The sequence below is a fragment of the Leopardus geoffroyi genome, chromosome D4 (assembly GCF_018350155.1).
Source record: "Leopardus geoffroyi isolate Oge1 chromosome D4, O.geoffroyi_Oge1_pat1.0, whole genome shotgun sequence".
NCBI lineage: Eukaryota > Metazoa > Chordata > Mammalia > Carnivora > Felidae > Leopardus > Leopardus geoffroyi.
This window is the reverse complement of record NC_059342.1, coordinates 80,660,531-80,677,907: the sequence shown is the minus strand read 5'-3', so window position 1 is coordinate 80,677,907 and position 17,377 is coordinate 80,660,531. Positions and strand designations below refer to the sequence as shown.

Here is a 17,377-nt window from a genome sequence, read left to right as displayed (position 1 = left end):
TCCCTCAGCGCATTCAGCAATTATTTACTTGACAAATGTTTTTTGAGTACCTGTTATGCTCTAGATGTCTATTGTATTAGCTCATTTACTCTTCACGATAACCCTCTGAGGAGGTACTCTTATTAGCTCTGTTTTTAAGCAAGTAGACTGAAGTGCAGAGAAGTCAGATACTTTCACAAAATCACACAGCTAATAAGTGGCAAAGCCAGCTTTGATGCCATCATGCTGTACTGTTTTAAGAAGACCAAAATCTGTGAAGAAGATGGACCTTGAAAAGAATAATTATAGATGCGATTTTTTTTTTTTTTTTTTTAAATAGGCGCCACGTCCAATGTGGAGCTTGAACTCATGACCCTGGGATCAAGAGTCGCACGCTCTACCCTACTGAGCCAGCCAGGCGCCCTCACCTTTTTAGAGAGGGGGAAGTGTAATAGGCAATTAGGAGGGGGGGGGGCCTATTTAAGACTCAGAAGGTTCAAATTTAAAATTATTCATGACACTCAACCTCTTTTTCCTCCTGCTTTATGGCTGGAAATAGTCAAATGAAGGAAAGCTACAGAAAATCCCCAAGATGCTTGGGAAATAAAATATTTACACATATTTAAGTTCCTTACTCTTTTTTGAGCGAAGCAAAAGACTCCCTTTATTTCGTTTTTTTTTTTTTTTTTTCAACGTTTATTTTTATTTTTGGGACAGAGAGAGACAGAGCATGAACGGGGGAGGGGCAGAGAGAGAGGGAGACACAGAATCGGAAACAGGCTCCAGGCTCTGAGCCATCAGCCCAGAGCCTGACGTGGGGCTCGAACTCACGGACCGCGAGATCGTGACCTGACTGAAGTTGGACGCTTAACCGACTGCGCCACCCAGGTGCCCCGTGGACTCCCTTTATTTCAACTTGTACTGGAAATCTTTCTTAAAAGGAATTGTCCATTCCCTTTTTCTAATATCTCATGGTAAACACAGTTTAAGATCTGTGATTCAGATCCCATAATGGTTCACCAGTATTGGTTCTTTTTTGTTTTTGTTTTTGTTTTTTATGTTTATTTATTTATTTTGAGAGAGACAGGAAGAGAGGATCCCAAGCAGGCTCTGCTCTGTATGCACGCAGCCCAAAGCAGGGCTCCATCCCACAGACCGTGAAATCATGACCTGAACCGAAGCGAAGAGTAGGACACTTAACTGACTGAGCCACACAGGCGCCCCTGTGTCGGTTCTTTTCATCCAGTATTTGTAGCATGGATGGTTTATAATAAGGAAGAAAAAGTAGGATCTCCAGTCATGGCTCTTAACTTGATATCATCTGGCCTGTAGCCACTCTGGCCCAGAGAATAATTTCTTCCCTAGAGGCTTCAGGATTAGGGCATTCGAAGAACTGTAATTAAAATAATCATTTGAAAGGCGGGTTACAGTGTGTGCACTCCTTTGCTTTGAAAGCCTCCAACTAAATACCATTGTTTCTTTAACATGAATTTATTGAGCCCCTATTGTGTGCTAAGCTCTGCCCCTCTCCCACCCCACCTGGTGTAATGTTTCTCTCTGTAGAGTGCTGCCTTCATTTTTGTTTTTTCTTCACTTTATTTTCCTCCATTTCTCTTGTCCTTTTCTTCTGTTGTTTCCTTCCCTTCTTTGTCTTTCTTTGTAAATCCCAGGCATTTGAAAAACTCAGTCATAGTAAAATTTTGATTAATTGGTATATGTCATCATTAATGAAATATGTCTTATATTGACATTTGCATATTTCCCTGCCCTTTGGCCTGTTAGGCCTACCTTGAATTTTTACTTCATTGAGTCTTTTAAAGCCCTTGTTTCAAAACAAAGGAGAGAGAAAAAGAGGATCTGAATGAAAACTGTAGCCTTACTTGAAAACCTGAAAGATCAAATATATTATTTAACTCATGATGTTCTCCTCAAATACATAGCTGTAGGACTTGGACCAGGGACGGGCCATACAGCCTGTGGACCAGATCTGGCTGATTGCCTGTTTTTGATTGCCAGGCTGATTGCCTGACTATCGCCTGTGGGCCATAGCCCACAAGCTAAGAATAGTTTTTATATATATATATTTTTTCAACGTTTATTTATTTTTGGGACAGAGAGAGACAGAGCATGAACGGGGGAGGGGCAGAGAGAGAGGGAGACACAGAATCGGAAACAGGCTCCAGGCTCTGAGCCATCAGCCCAGAGCCTGACGCGGGGCTCGAACTCACGGACCGCGAGATCGTGACCTGGCTGAAGTCGGACGCTTAACCGACTGCGCCACCCAGGCGCCCCTAGTTTTTATATTTTTAAGTGGTTTTTTCAGGGGTGCCTGGATGGCTCAGTTGGTTGAGCGTCAGTCGGTTGAGCGTCCGACTTCAGCTCAGGTCATGATCTCACAGCTTGTGAGTTCAAGCCCCGCGTCAGGCTCTGTGCTGACGGCTCGGAGCCTGGAGCCTGCTTCAGATTCTGTGCCTCCCCCTCTCTCTGCCCCAATCCACTCGCATTCTGTCTCTGTCTCTCTCAAAAATAAATAAACATTAAAAAAAAATTTATAAGTGGTTTTTTCAAAAAAGGAGAATATTGGGGCACCCTGGTGGTGCAGTCAGTTGAGCATCTGATTCTTGATCTCGGCTCAGGTCATGATCTCACAGTTCTAGAGATCGAGCCTGCACTAATGGTGCGGAGCCTGCTCGGGGGTTCTGTCTCTCCCTCTCTCTGCCGCTCCCCTGCATGCGTGCACACGCTCGCTCTCTCTTAAAATAAACTTTTTTTTTTTTTTTTAAAAAGGAGAATATTTTGTTATCCATGAAAATTATGTGAGATTCAGATTTCCATATCCATGAGTTTCACTTGAGCACAGCCTGCCCACCCATGGGCATGTTGCCTGGGACTGCTTCTGTGGTGCACAGTAATTGCAACAGACCTTATGGCCTACAAAGCCTAACGTTTCTGGTCCTTTACAGAAAAGTGTGGCAAATCCTGATGTAGAATCTCTGGTGGGGGGTAGTGGTGGCCAAAAAGAACACTTATATCCTGAATATTTATGCTTTTAAGAAAAATGAAAAATTGCCCAGACCTTTCACTTCCACCAACTGTTGCCCCTTAAAAAAGTGCTGTTAAGACCATGCTGTTAGTATGTGTTTTTGAGGCCAAACGCCTAGCCCTCTTGTCTCTCCCCACCCAAACTGCACTGTTCTTGGCATTTGACAACACGAAGTGAAGTGTTTCTCTTGCATTCCGGGAAAGGGGAGGGAAAAGATTGTCCTTGAAATGCTGCTTTTCAGGCATTGCAACAATCCTTGGGCTGGTTCTTTTCTTTTTTGTGTATAATGATACAAATGACCCTGAGTTAGATTTTCAGATATTGTGGAAGACTTTTCTGGCCTTTCCCTGAAGAGGACATCTAATCTTTTGAACTTTAGAATAAAATATCAAAGATAAATGGAATTTATTATTAATCCACACGATCTCCAGCAATGCCAAGTTCAGTAGATCTTAAAGTGAATCAGCTGATACAGCATCATTAACAACATGGAGTGCTCTGAAATTATGCCTGCGTCATCCTCTTGAAAAGATTACTTTACTGCTTTTTTGGGAGCCAACCCAACAAAAATTACTGTGCAACTTTTGTTTGTTTGTTTCGTGATTTTGTTTGTTTCCTTCTGTCTCTTCCCAGAAAGTCTTTTGCTTTTATTACTTTGGGAGTCCAGGAGGAGTATTTCATACCTACTTTACAAATTTTTGTAAATGTTAGAAAGAAGGTATGTGAGGAACCTGCTTGTGGCCGACATGTGATAAACATTCAACAAATGGTTATTACTATTAATTATAAAATATGCCTCCAGAATGAGAAAAATTTAAGAATTGTGTGATTTTATCTTTTCAACAAAATTCGTTTACACAGGAAGGATGCATGGAAGTTTTGCTAAGCATATATGCATTGCAGCAAGTTTCTATTTGAGAAAATCGGAACCTAATTGTTCATTAGATGGAACAATGGAATATTACTCAACCTTTAATAATAAAGAGTATGTACTGACATGAAAAGATACTCACAATTGGGGGGAAAGCAGGTTTAAAATAATTATGTATACCATTATTTTATTTTATTTTATTTTTTTAAAAAAAGCAGATAGGAAAGGTTTAAAAGACAAATAGCAAGGTAGAAAATAATCGCCATCTAGAGAAAATGAAGGTATAGATAATTTTTCTTTTAAAATAAGAGAAAAAAATGATGTTTTTAAAAATTCATGTTAGTCCCCTGGAGATAAGCCCCATTTGAATATTCAGTTAAACAGTGTTGATGTATAAACTTATATCCATTTTCAAAACCTTGCTTTGATTAGTTAAAATTTTATTTTGGGGCACCTGGGTGGCTCAGTCAGTTGAGCATCCAACTTCAGCTCAGGTCATGATCTCACCGTTGGGTTCATGTGGGTTGTGGGTTCGAGCCCCACATTGGGCTCGCTGCGGTTGGCACGGAGCCTGCTTCGGATCCTCAGTCCCCCTTTCTCTTTGCCCCTCCCCCCTCTCAAAAATAAATAAAGATTACAAAAATTACTTTAATGCAGTTTTCAGAAGAGTTTTGTAGTAAAAGAAAAGCTAAAAACTATGGCCAAGTAGTATTTACAACCAAGTGTCATGGGGTCACCAATCTTTACGAGTATTCCCACCCAGCCAAGTACCAACAAGTAGATCAACCAAAATATCTCAGGAATACTGACTGCTCATCATTTATCTTTTACCTCCTACAGCTGGGAGGTATTCAGTCTTCAAGCTAATGAATGAGGAACTTGAAGGAAATGAATTTCATGAAATTTGGGGGAGTAACTGAGAATTTCTATTCCTCTTTGGCCCGTGAATGGTAGATGACTAAGAACTCATTAGTACCTTGGTGAAGGATAAGCCTCACCTCTCTGAGGAATGTGACTATGTACCTTTATGAGCTATAACCAGATAAGGAAGAATTTCAAGGGTTGAGAATGAGATAGTTCTAGAGGCACCAGAATAATCTGAAATGGTGCCATTTCCCCAGCGTATAAAGAGATTATTTTTTATTGATTTTTTAAAGTTTATTTATTTTGAGTGAGAGTGAGCAGGGGAGGGGCAGAGAGGGAGAGAGAGAATCCCAAGCAGGCTCCTGCACTGCCAGCTTAGAGCCCCACACGGGACTCGAACTCACGAACAGTGAGATCATGACGGGAGCTGGGATCAAGAGTCAGGCACTTAGCCAACGGAGCCACCCAGGTGGCCCTACACGGATTACTTCTAGCTGAGCCTTTGAAATGTGAAAGTCCAAGTCCAGTTTTCCAGATACGCACTTCATTTCTTACTGCTCTTGGTTTGTAATCTCGTATATTCATTTGAGGATTTCAAGAATAACGTCACGACAGAAACAGAGTGCATGCACACACGCACATACAAAAAGACTGGGCGAGAATAAGAATAAACATCCCATCCTTCCAAAAGTTTCTAGTCTTATATATTCAGGATGCAGAGGTTTGTACCTTGCCTGGAGATAGGAGGTTTGGGGCAGTATTTTAGAAAGCACCAAATGCTGTCAGAGAAGTATTTGGCTAGTGTGTTCCTTATTTGCAATCCATTTCACTTTGGAAACCTAGACCTGAGCCTGGCAGAGAACCTTGAGACCATTTTGCTATAAATAGGCACAGCTGGAATTAAGAGGCCTTCCTCTGTAGGGACATCAGATTTCATTCTCAGAACTCCTACCATGCTTTCCAAGTTTGCATACTCTCTTGAGAAAGTGCTCCAGACACAAAAATGTCTTTGATGAGGATTTTTTTTTTATTATTTAAAAAAAATTTTTTTTTAATGTTTATTTCTGAGAGAGAGAGACACAGAGTGCAAGTGGGGAGGGTCAGAGAGAGGGAGACACAAAATCCGAAGCAGGTTCCAGGCTCTGCGCTGTCAGCACAGAGCCCGACGTGGGGCTCGAACTCACAAACTGTGAGATCATAACCTGAGCCGAAGTCAGACACTTAATCGACTGAGCCACCCAGGAGCCCCAGAATTCTTTTTGATTTTTTTTTTTTAATTCAGAGTCAAAGGACCAAAGGAGTGAATGGACTTAGAACAGGAGCTCTGGAGCAAGATGTCCTATGTTTGAATCCCAGATCTTCCTCCCTCATGTGACCTTGGGAAAGTTTTGTTGTTTCAGTTACCTCCTTTGTAAAATGAAATTAAAAATACTTAACTTCAGGGGCGCCTGGGTGGTTCAATCGGTTCAGCGTCCAACTCTTGATTCCGGCTCAGGTCATGATTTTGTGGTTGGTGAGTTCCAGACCCACGTTGGGCTCTGTGCTGACAGCTCAGAGCCTGCTTGGGACTCTGTCTCTCACTCTGTCCCTCCCCTGCTTGTGCTCTCTCTCTCTCTCTCTCTCTCTCTCAAAATAAATAAACAAACAAACAAACATACATTAAACAATATCTTAGGGGCGCCTGGCTGGCTTAGTCGGTTGCACAACTGACTTCGGCTCAGGTCATGATCTCGCAGTTTGTGGGTTTGAACCCCGTGTCAGGCTCTGTGCTGACAGCTCAGAGCCTGGAGCCAGCTTCAGATTCTGTGTCTCCCCCTCTCTCCGCCCCTCCCCCACTTGCACCCTGTGTCTGTCTCTCTCAAAAACAATAAATAAAACATTAAAAATATTTTTTAAGGGGCGCCTGGGTGGCTCAGTCGGTTAAGCGTCCGACTTCAGCTCAGGTCACGATCTCACGGTCCGTGAGTTCGAGCCCCGCGTCGGGCTCTGGGCTGACGGCTCAGAGCCTGGAGCCTGCTTCCGATTCTGTGTCTCCCTCTCACTCTGCCCCTCCCCCGTTCATGCTCTGCCTCTCTCTGTCTCAAAAATAAATAAATGTTAAAAAAATTTTTTTTTAATATTTTTTAAAAATACATAACTTCACAGGGCTTGGAAAGAGTACAATGAGATACACATCTAAAGTAATTGAATACGGTGCCTATAACAAACCACCTAAAAATGGCCACTCTATTGAGAGTTGTGATAATGCCTGATGGAGCCTTCTGCACAGGCAGCATTGTGGCCTTGAGCTTGGCGTATCCTCTCAGTGAATATGTCTACGACCCCACAAATTTTAACTTAGAAACTTCCAGGAGATTAACTTAGAGCACTTCTATTCAAGTATGCATAGGATGTTTGTTTATCTCCCACTATGACACAGAATCAGAAAACTACAAAGAATATATAATGTATATTCCTGGTCTTTCATTCTGTGTTTCAGAGCACTTGACCTGGATGCCGTCTTGTGTCTCTTCTCTCCTAAGGTCTCAGCCTGAACTCTGCTTATTTCTTGGCCCACCATTTGTTCAAAGGCCCATCTCACTGTCATCTTTGCCCTTCTGAGCTGTAACAGGTCCCTGGTCTGCCTCTTGCCCTGTTGCCAATCTCCCTCTCGTTATTAAAACAGCTCCTAGAAACAGAACAGATGCTTTCAGTGGTTGATAAGAAAAGTGATAGTATCCCTTGGCCTTCAAAGTCCCTCTGCCCTCCACAAAGAGGAAAAAAAAACTAAAAATGAGGAAGATTCTGGATACAGAAAGTGGAAAAACACAAGCCAGGAAGTGAAAGGGGTTTCCCAGGATGGTGGTGAAAGCCAGTCACTGGGACAGCTGTTCACAGCACCCAAGAGAGCAAGTCCAGACATGGCTCCAAGAAAGACTCTCTTGGAGGATGAAATTGGTGGAGTACCTGACCTTGAGAGAGGAGATTGAGATCATTGATGAGCGGTTTGAGGCTGAATCAGTGAGTACATTAAAAACTAAGCAAAGTTGAGGGGTGGCCTGGGTGTCTCCGTCGGGTAAGTGTCCGACTTGATTTCAGCTCAGGTCGTGATCTCATGGTTCGTGAGTTCGAACCCCGCATCGGGCTCTGTGCTGACAATGCAGAGCCTGCTTGGGATTCTTTCTGTCTCTCTGCGCCTCTCCTGCTCTCTCCCTCTCAAAATGAACAAATAAAATAAACTTAAAAAAAAAATCCTAAGCAAAGGGAAAAAGCAAGACAGTGAAGAAAAACAAAAAGTTGTGTCGTACAGAAAAATGAATTAGACGTCCCTGCGTGGCTTAGCTTTGAATCGCATTGACGTATACATGAAATATAAAATGCTGTAATGACCATACAAAAGTTACGATGTAATTAGAAGGATGGGTATATTTATGGGCGGAGGAAAAGCTAAATCCCCTTCCACAGTGGAAAGTCAATAAGTAATGCTCAAAACGAAGAGAGCCACAAGGAACAAAATCAGCATGTTATTTAGAAACATGGGGTGTATACCAAAATACTCCGCCAACAGAGCAGCTGCCTTTGAGGAAAGAAAAGCTGAAAGAGGTAAGCAGGGGACTGCCCTCTTTTTGTAGTAGTCTTCTAGAACTTTTGGACTTTTTAAACTTTGTGCAAGTATAGCTGCTAAAAAAAAAAAAATTAGAAAAAGCACAGGTGCATAGCAACAAAGGCTGAAAAAGGAGGTGAGAATAATAGAAGGGAGAAAAATAGGTTACACATTTTATTTACTCATAAAACGCATGTGTACAAGGGAAAGGTTTGGAAACATACTCACCATGTGTGGATTGAGTACGTTTCCCCTTCTTTTCCATACTTCTCTGAATTTCTTGCAGCAGGGCGTGTATTACCTTTATAACAAGACGAAAAGCTATTTCGTGTTACAGGAAAGGAAACAATTAGAAAAGTGGGAGGAAAACTGTCTACCCATCCGAGCCCCACTCTGTCCCACCGGTGTGAGTTACCCCTATTCCGTGTTTTCAAAATGTTCCGAACAGAGTGCTCTATGTCTGCACTCACCACCCAGTGTTATAACGATCTGTTTGTCTGTCCTGCCCGCTGAACTTGCCTGATAGCCGGGATTGGGTCTTACTCCCTTTTACCCTTTCAGTGCAAAGCACGAACCCTAATAAATATTAGGTGCCTAATAAATATCTGCAGGATAGAAAATAACATAGACAGCCTTTGTCATGTTAAGGAGATTAGAAAAAGTAGCACCAGGGCATGTGGGTGGCTCAGTCAGGTAATCAGGTAAGCATCTAACTCTTGATCTGGGCTCAGGTCAAGATCATGTGGTTCGTGAGTTCGAGCCCCACATCAGGCTCTGCACTGGCAGCATGGAGCCTACTTGGGATTTTCTCTCTCCCTCTCTCTCTGCCCCTCCCCCACTCGTGTGCTCTGATTCTCTCTCTCTCTCTCAAAATAAATAAACTTAAAAAAAAGAAAAAGGAGCACCCTGCACTTCAGCATTGTCGTAAGGATTGCATGGGAAAATCCATGTAAACCAGCTCCAAACTCCAAGCATAAGTGTGTTCAGTGAACAGAGGCTGAAGATGGTCGGAGTGTGCTAATCACCATGATAAGAGTTGTATATTTTTTGTTTTCACAGATAGCCCTAATACGGGCCTTGGACCTTGTGGCTGGATTTTGGTGGCTGTCTCGTTCTTGTTCACAGTTATAACCTTCCCAATATCGGTATGGATGTGCATAAAGGTAAAGAATATTTCACTTGCGTCTGGAAAGGGGTCAAGCCCTAACTACATAAACCCCCTTTGTGTGTGTGTGTGTGTGTGTGTGTGTGTGTGTGTGTGTGTAAAAGAGACAGACACCTGCTGGCCTGTAGTTCTTTTTCCTTCATGACTCCTTTAGAAGACTCACTCTAGTCTATTGTGATGGAACTTTAGAACTTCTTTTCAGGCGGTCTTTCTTATAGGTAAGAAATACCTATAGTAAGGATCACCATTGGGGCGCCTGGGTGGCTCAGTCAGTTGAGCGTCCAACTTCAGCTCAGGTCATGATCTCAAGGTCCGGGAGTTCGAGCCCCACATCGGTCTTTGCTGCTGTCATCCTGTCAGCACAGAGCCCTCTTCAGGTTCTCTGCCCTCCTCTCTCTCTGCCCCTTTCCAGCTCACTCTGTCGCTCTCAAAACCCCCCCTCCCCCCAAAAACACGTGGGTATGTTCAAGCTCTCCCACCGCCAAAACAGTAAGGCTCACCATGGAAGTTCGGGATGTGGGATGCTCCTGTCCAGATTCAGGAGGCCGAGGTTTGGTTGCTGGCTCCATTGTTCACCGTGTGACCTTTGCCATGTTTCCTTCCTGTGAAATGGGAGGAAGTAACAACACCCACTTCCTAGGGCCAATGTGAGGATTAAAATAATGTATCTAAACATGTGTATCCCAATGCCTGGCACATGGTAAATGCCCCCTAAATGCTGGTTATTTTTTTCCGTGAAGTTATTAATACTGTGACAAATGACTGTCATTTACATACTCCTAAAGAGATAAAATATGCTCTATAATTTTCAGATAAGTTTATTGTTATGATTTAAGATATCAGGAGACAAACTATGGGGAATTTAGTTTTTTTCTTTCTTTCTTTTCTTTTTTTTTTCTGTATTCACAATGCATGAGTAACTGAATGATGATGTTAACAGCTGAGGAGTGAAGTTATGGATTTGCTCCTGTATACTATTCTATACTTCCCAAATTTTATACCATGAATATGTATTGCTTTTATAATAACTTAAAAAAATAGTAAATACATATCATGCTTGGTGAGGGTAATAAAATATTGGACATGTGATTTATAGATACTGTTTGGATTTTATTTATTAATTTTTAATTGTTTTTTTTAATGTGTATTTATTTTTGAGAGAGAGAGGGAGAGAGAGAGTATCCCAGCACAGAGCCCGACATGGGGCTCAAACCCATGCACCGTGAGATCATGACCTGAGCCAAAATCAAGAGTCAGATGTTTAACCAACTGAGCCACCCAGGAACTCCATTTATTTATTTATGTATTTATGTATTTATTTATTTAAGTTTTATGTATTTAAGTAACCTCTACACCCGACGTGGGGCTCAAACTCATGACCTCAAGATTAAGGGTCCCATGCCCTTCCAACTGAGCCACCCAGGCACCCTGATGCTATCTGGATTTTAGAGAAAAAAACAAAATAGAGGCATCTAATCTGTTTAGGGCAGAAATACATATTTGAGATGCTGTTTATGTTGGGGCACCTAGGTAGATCTGTCAGATAAGCATCCAACTGCTGGTTTTAGCTCAGGTCATGATCTCACAGTTCGTGAATTCAAGCCCCACATCAGGCTCCAAGTTGCAGAGCCTGCTTAGGATTTTCTCTCTCCCTGTCTCTACCCCTCTCCTACTTGTGCTCGTTCTCTCTCAAAATAAACAAACTTAAAAAAAAAGAAGCTGTGTATAAATAAATAGTGGATATAAATATTTGCACTCCTCATGTTAAATTATTATTATTTGTGTTTTTAACCTAGATCATAAAAGAATATGAAAGAGCCATCATCTTTAGATTGGGTCGCATTTTACAAGGAGGAGCCAAAGGACCTGGTCAGTATAAGGGTTCTGGGTGGTTGTCTGGAGACTGGAATTCTTCCTCCTGTTGATGTGAATTCCCTTCCAAGGGCCCTTTCTCTGTTGGCTTAGAAAAGAGTGCATGTGTAACAATAGCAGTGGCACGAGCCAGTCTTGCCACAATCACCCTTTCCTTCCCTTAGCTCCCCTCCCCTTCCCATCCAAGCTGATAACATTATTTTAGGCCAAGAATAGCGGCAGCCATGGAAGTCTGAGCATGAGAATTCCTATTACGCTAAAGGCTTTCAGTCAACGCTTTTGGCAAACTTCACTTAAGCCCCTACTGCATTCCAGGCTCTGGGAATTCAAGGGAGACTAAAATATAGTTTGTGCCCTCAAGGATCTTGCTGTCTAATGGACACCAAAAAGGAAAACAGTTACAACCCCGTGTGATAAGTATTAGGATCAAGTAATTGCAGATAGCTGTGGAAACCCAGAGACAAGTAACTGACCCGAATTAGTAGGAGGAGACCATCTGGGCTGAAGGTGACATCTCGGCTGAGTCTTGAGGCCTGGAGAGGTGTTAGCCAGAGGGGAGGTGTTCCCCGCAGAAACGGCAACAGGCGCGGAGCGATGTAGAAGGGAGCACGGCAGACCCAGGGAACTGCAGGGAACAGCCCAGCAAGAGCATAGAGCACAAGGACGGGAGAAGGGCTGCAGAGGGGCCTGGGCAGGTTGGGCTGGACCTCGTGTGACGGGTTCAGGGCTTTGCAGTTCAGGAAAGACTTGTGCTTGTGGCTGAGAAAACGGGCCATAGGAGAGAAACCGAAAGATACAGAAAGACTTGGGAAGGATTGCATTGGTCTAAGTGAAAACAAGACAGCCAGTGACAGCGGAGTAAGGAAGTGAAATCACGGGCCTCAGTGGCAACAGTTTGGTGGGGGAAGTAAGCAAGAGGATAGCATTCCTGGCGTCTGGCTCAGGCACTGAGACGAACTGGCTTCTTTCAGTTGCCTAAGTGGATTCTCTGACGGTGAACGGATTCGGCGCTGGCGTCTCTCCGTCACATTCTGTGTTTCTTTGTTGCAGGTTTATTTTTTATTCTGCCGTGCACGGACAGCTTCATCAAAGTGGACATGAGAACGATTTCATTTGACATCCCCCCTCAGGAGGTAAGGTGTCTTTTGCCATGAGTAACAGATGTCACATGTGAAAGTACTTAGCAATGAGAGAGGCAGAGGAGAGCGGTGAGAGCACAGGTGGAAAGGCTGTCGGCCGTCACCGTTTTCCAGCTGTGTGACTTTGAGCAAGTCCCTCAACTTCTCTGTGCCTTCGTTTCCTCAGCTGTGAAATAGAGGTTGTAACAGTAGAACCTACTTTATAACGTTCTCGTGGGGACTACGTGAGATGTCATGTGTAGAGTGCTTAGAACAGGGGCTGATAAGTTAGTAAGTGCTATGTAATTGCTTCTTACTACGAAGTGTAACACAATGTTAACTCAAGTGTAATGTTAGCTTTTCATACTTGTCATCACTTTTACTACCACATTTCTCTGCTGCTGGTTTCTGATAGAAAATCCAGCTTAGGGGGCACCTGAGTGGCTCAGTCGGGTAAGCAACTGACTTCGGCTCAGGTCATGATCTCACAGGTCACGGGTTCGAGCCCCGCGTCGGGCTCTGTGCTGACAGCTCAGAGCCTGGAGCCTGTTTCGCATTCCATGTCTCCCCCTCTCTCTCTTCCCCTCCCCTACTCGCATATACTCTGTCTCTCAAAAATAAGACATTTAAAAAAAAAAAAAAAAGAAAATCCAGCTTGGTACAATATTCTTCTTAAGGTTTTTTTTTTTTTTTTTAATGAAATTTATTGTCAAATTGGTTTCCATACATCACCCAGTGCTTATCCCTACAGGTGCCCTCCTCAATACCCATCACCTACCCGCCCCTCCCTCCCACCCCCCATCAACCCTCAGTTCTCAGTTTTTAAGAGTCTCTTATGGTTTGGCTCCCTCCCTCTCTAACCTTTTTCTTCTTAAGGTTCTTGATTATACTCTAGATTAATTGGTTAGAAGCCCAAAAATTAGGAACTGCTCATTCGGCATTTTAGATAAAGCCTATAATGTTTTAGAATAGTAACTACTTCATGCTGTTTCAAACTGTTTCGCAAGTAATATCACGGTTGAAACTCACAGCAGAATCCCTGGAAAGCTTGTAGCTGCCGTGGGGCAAAGGGATCCCTACAGGCCACAGTGGCAGAGCCAGACCAATATCTAGCTTTTTGGGGTCCTCGCCTCATGCTTCTCCCACCGCTGCATGCTAAATGCAATCCACATTAGCTCCAACCTGGCCCGTGACCTAGTGATAGCCAGCCTGGTCCACATGTCCAGGGAGGCATCCTAACCTTTGCAGACAGAAAGCCTGAAGGTAGGATGAAGGGAGGGATAGAAGAATATGTCAAGTGTCTCCTGGCCAAAGGCCAGCTACTCAGCAGGGCGGTGGAGCCCGGCCACGTTGCTTTCTCTTTTTCCCAAATCCAGAAACCAGCCCAGGAACCTCCTTGCTGGTAGTGATCCAAGTAGTGGGTGAGGTCAGACTTTGTAATCCACACGTACGTAGGAACGCCAGGAATCGCTTTTACCCACCAGAACAAGGCTGGGAGCTGTGCTGTATTCTCTGCACGGATTCCCATGTCTCAGGGAAGATCGGCTGTCAGAAGGAGCCCCTTTCAGGGTAGCTGGGAGTCCTGGCATTTTCCTCTGTAAACATCACGGGCAGCTGGCCGGCTTGCTGTAAGCTTCTGCCTTCCAGCTGCTGTCTTGTCTCCTGTGAGCTGCTGAATGCAGAGCAGATAGGAACTTGGCGAGCAGTCCTTTTTCCGATCCCCTGTGAACTTCATGTGAAGGAAGATAAATACTCTGCCTACAATAAACAGTAGGAAGAGAGGCGGCAGCTTTAGAAAGCTCTGGCTGTGGCAGAGTCACGAGGGCAAGAAATGGTTTAGAAATGATACACATTTTCCCATCACATCATGGGAACTGATTAATTTTCATGCAAGATGGTAATATACTATTAGAAGTATTTTTAGATTATCGGAAAAAGGATTACCGCTTTCCTGCCTAGCAGGGACTAAACAGCTATATAATACCATTAGTTGTTATCACTTGCCATTTACATAGCTCTTACCCTTTTTTTTTTTTGTAAGTTTATGTATTTATTTTTGATTGAGAGAGAGAGAGAGAGAGCAGGGGAGGGGCAGAGAGAGAGAGGGGCGGGGGGAGAGAGAGAGAGAGAGAGAGAGAGAGAATTCCAAGCAGGCTCCAGAGCTGTCAGCCCAGAGACCGAGGCGGGGCCCGGACTCCTGAAGCTTGAGATCATGACCTGAGCCAGAATCGAATCGGGAGCTTAACAGACAGAGGTACACAGACTCCCCCCCTTTACACTTTCCAAAGAGCTTCATTCACAAACATCTCACCAGATCTTCAAAGAAACTTGCACAGAATTGGGCAGTGTAATTAGCCCCATCTCACAAATGAGGAATCTCTAGGTCGAGCAGTTTAAGAGCCTCACTAGGGTCACAAAGCGAAGCGGGGTAGAGCCCCGGCACCAATCACTAAATTCCCAGGATCACGTTTCAGGTCATCTCTCATTTATTCACCCCCTGCCGTGGATCCATCCCTCTGCCAGTGCTTGCGATACAAAGACAGACTACTCTTAAGAAACGCCTAGTCCAGCAGAGAAGCGGTGATGCAGGTCAGCAATACTGGCCGCTGCAAAGGGGCAGTATTTGCAAAGCGCTTTGCAAAGCGCAAAGGGGAAAGTGTTTAAGTCTGCCCCGTCTGGCAAGGTTCACAGAGGAGAAGACACTTGAGCTGTGTCTTGAGTGATGAGTAACAATGTGCCAGTGTCATGGCATGCGGGAGAGAGAGGGGAGAGGACATCCAAGCAGAGGGGACACCTGCACGAAGGCCCTGGGACATGCAACGTGGCGCATGTGGGACGCACACCTTGTCCTGTGTAGGGTGTGCAGGAGGGCGTGGGACGGAGTGAGGCCAAAGGGCCAGCAGTCAGAGGATGCCTACACCAAACTAAGGCGCTGCCCTGAAGGTGGTAGGAAGGAGCATTGGCAAATTCTGTGCTTGTAAGCATCTTCATGGAGCGTGCTACAAAGTGGGTCTGTACCCTGATCTCCCCCTGTAACAACGTCCCCCATTCACTTTTTGTTCTAGCAATGCTGTGCTACTTATATATATATATAGCTCAGCAAACCTAGGCTGTGCCATGGCTCTGTGCCATTTCGTGCATTATTGTCTCTGCCTTGGATGCTCTCATGCCACCCTCAGGAAATTGTTATTTCAGGTTGCCTGGGTGGCTCAGTCAGTTGAGCGTCCGTCTCATGATTTTGGCTTGATTCCAGAGTCGTGAGATCGAGCCCTGCATCGGCACTGAGTGTGGGGCCTGCTTGGGATTCTCTCTCTCTCTCTCTCTCTCTCTCTCTCTCTCTCTCTCTCTCCCTCCCCCCTCTCCCTCCCCCTGCCCTCCGCCCCTCTCCCCTGCTCATACACTCTCTCTCTCTCTCTGAAATAAAAAATGTAAAGGGTGCCTGGGTGGCTCAGTCGGTTAAGCATCCAACTTCGGCTCAGGTCATGATCTCACGGTTCGTGAGTTCAAGCCCCACGTTGGGCTCTGTGCCGACAGCTCGGACCCTGGAGCCCGCTTCAGATTCTGCGTCTCCCTCTCTCTCTGCCCCTCGCCTGCTCACATTCTGTCTCTCTCTCAAAAATAAATAAACATTACAACAATTTTATAAAATAAAAAAAATTTTTTTATTTAAAAATTAAAAAAAAAAAAATGTTATTTCTTCCTTGAAGACACAGTTCACACACCACCCCGGCCACCTACAAGTGTCCTTCCTTTGTCCCATAAAGTCTCCCTTCATTCCCCATCCGCTTTGAAGGAACAGTGCCTGCTGCTGAGCGGTATCTCAGTATTTGTTGACTAACTGAATGAATTAATGGAATTAAGGAATAAGTGAAGGTATTTTATTAAAACTCTAAATACACACTCCACTTCCTGACGCTCTGTTGTCTCAGTCCATCCGGGCTGCTCCAACCAAACCCCGCAGATTGGTGGCTCAGGAACAGCAGGATTTCTTACAGTCCTGGAGGCTGGACTCGGGGGCTGAGGAGTGTCCACTTCCTAGATCCTAGATGGCCGTGAGGGTTCAACCCTCGTAACCTGATGGGCGTCCCAAAGGCCCCGCCTCCTAATGCCATCATGTTGGGGCTGAGGCCTCCGCGTCTGAATTATGAGGGAACACAGACATTGAGACGATAGCGCTTACTAAAGAAAATCAGCCAGTGTTCAAGATGTTCCATAGAACAACATTCCTCGCAGTCATCTTAAAGAAGGAGATGGTCGGCCGGTGTGCAATCGCTCCCTTTCTGTTACAGATCCTCACTAAGGATTCCGTGACCATTAGTGTGGATGGCGTGGTCTATTACCGCGTTCAGAACGCAACTCTGGCCGTGGCAAATATCACCAACGCCGACTCCGCAACCCGTCTTTTGGCACAAACGACTCTGAGGAACGTTCTGGGCACCAAGAACCTCTCTCAGATCCTGTCTGACAGGGAAGAAATTGCACACAACATGCAGGTGAGGCGTGTGCCGGGGCTGATATCCACCAGAAATCAAAAGATGAAGCAAAGGGTCATTGGTTGTTTGACAGCTTTTTACTCATTCCAACTGGGGCATCACTGGCCTGCCTTCTTCCCTTCGTAGGAAGGTTTTCTCAAACTTGATTTGGTGGAAGAAAATATTTTTCACACAGAAAGCTCATGGGTTAATAGCTCAGATGCATGCATCGTTTTTTTTTTTATTATTCCCTTCAGTGTAGTTTTGTTTCGTTTCCCGAGAACTAGTCATTAACCTTTTTCTTGAGCATAATAATCCAGAGGCCGTTCTGCAAGACAGTGCAGGCAGGTATTGTTAAATTCTCGTGTGGGTCCCATGACTTCCCTTGGAACTCCTATGCTTTCCAGTCT

General features: G+C 44.4%; 1 protein-coding gene across 1 annotated transcript in view; it reads left to right on the top strand.

Annotated features, from left to right (window-relative positions):
* STOM (stomatin) overlaps window positions 1-17,377 on the top strand; it is a 32,480-nt gene that overhangs the window by 4,692 nt on the left and 10,411 nt on the right. The window contains exons 2-5 of the mRNA XM_045469948.1: window positions 9,400-9,503; window positions 11,302-11,374; window positions 12,428-12,510; window positions 16,785-16,988. Of these exons, the coding sequence (XP_045325904.1) occupies window positions 9,400-9,503; window positions 11,302-11,374; window positions 12,428-12,510; window positions 16,785-16,988 (464 nt within the window). The remainder of the gene's footprint in view (window positions 1-9,399; window positions 9,504-11,301; window positions 11,375-12,427; window positions 12,511-16,784; window positions 16,989-17,377) is intronic.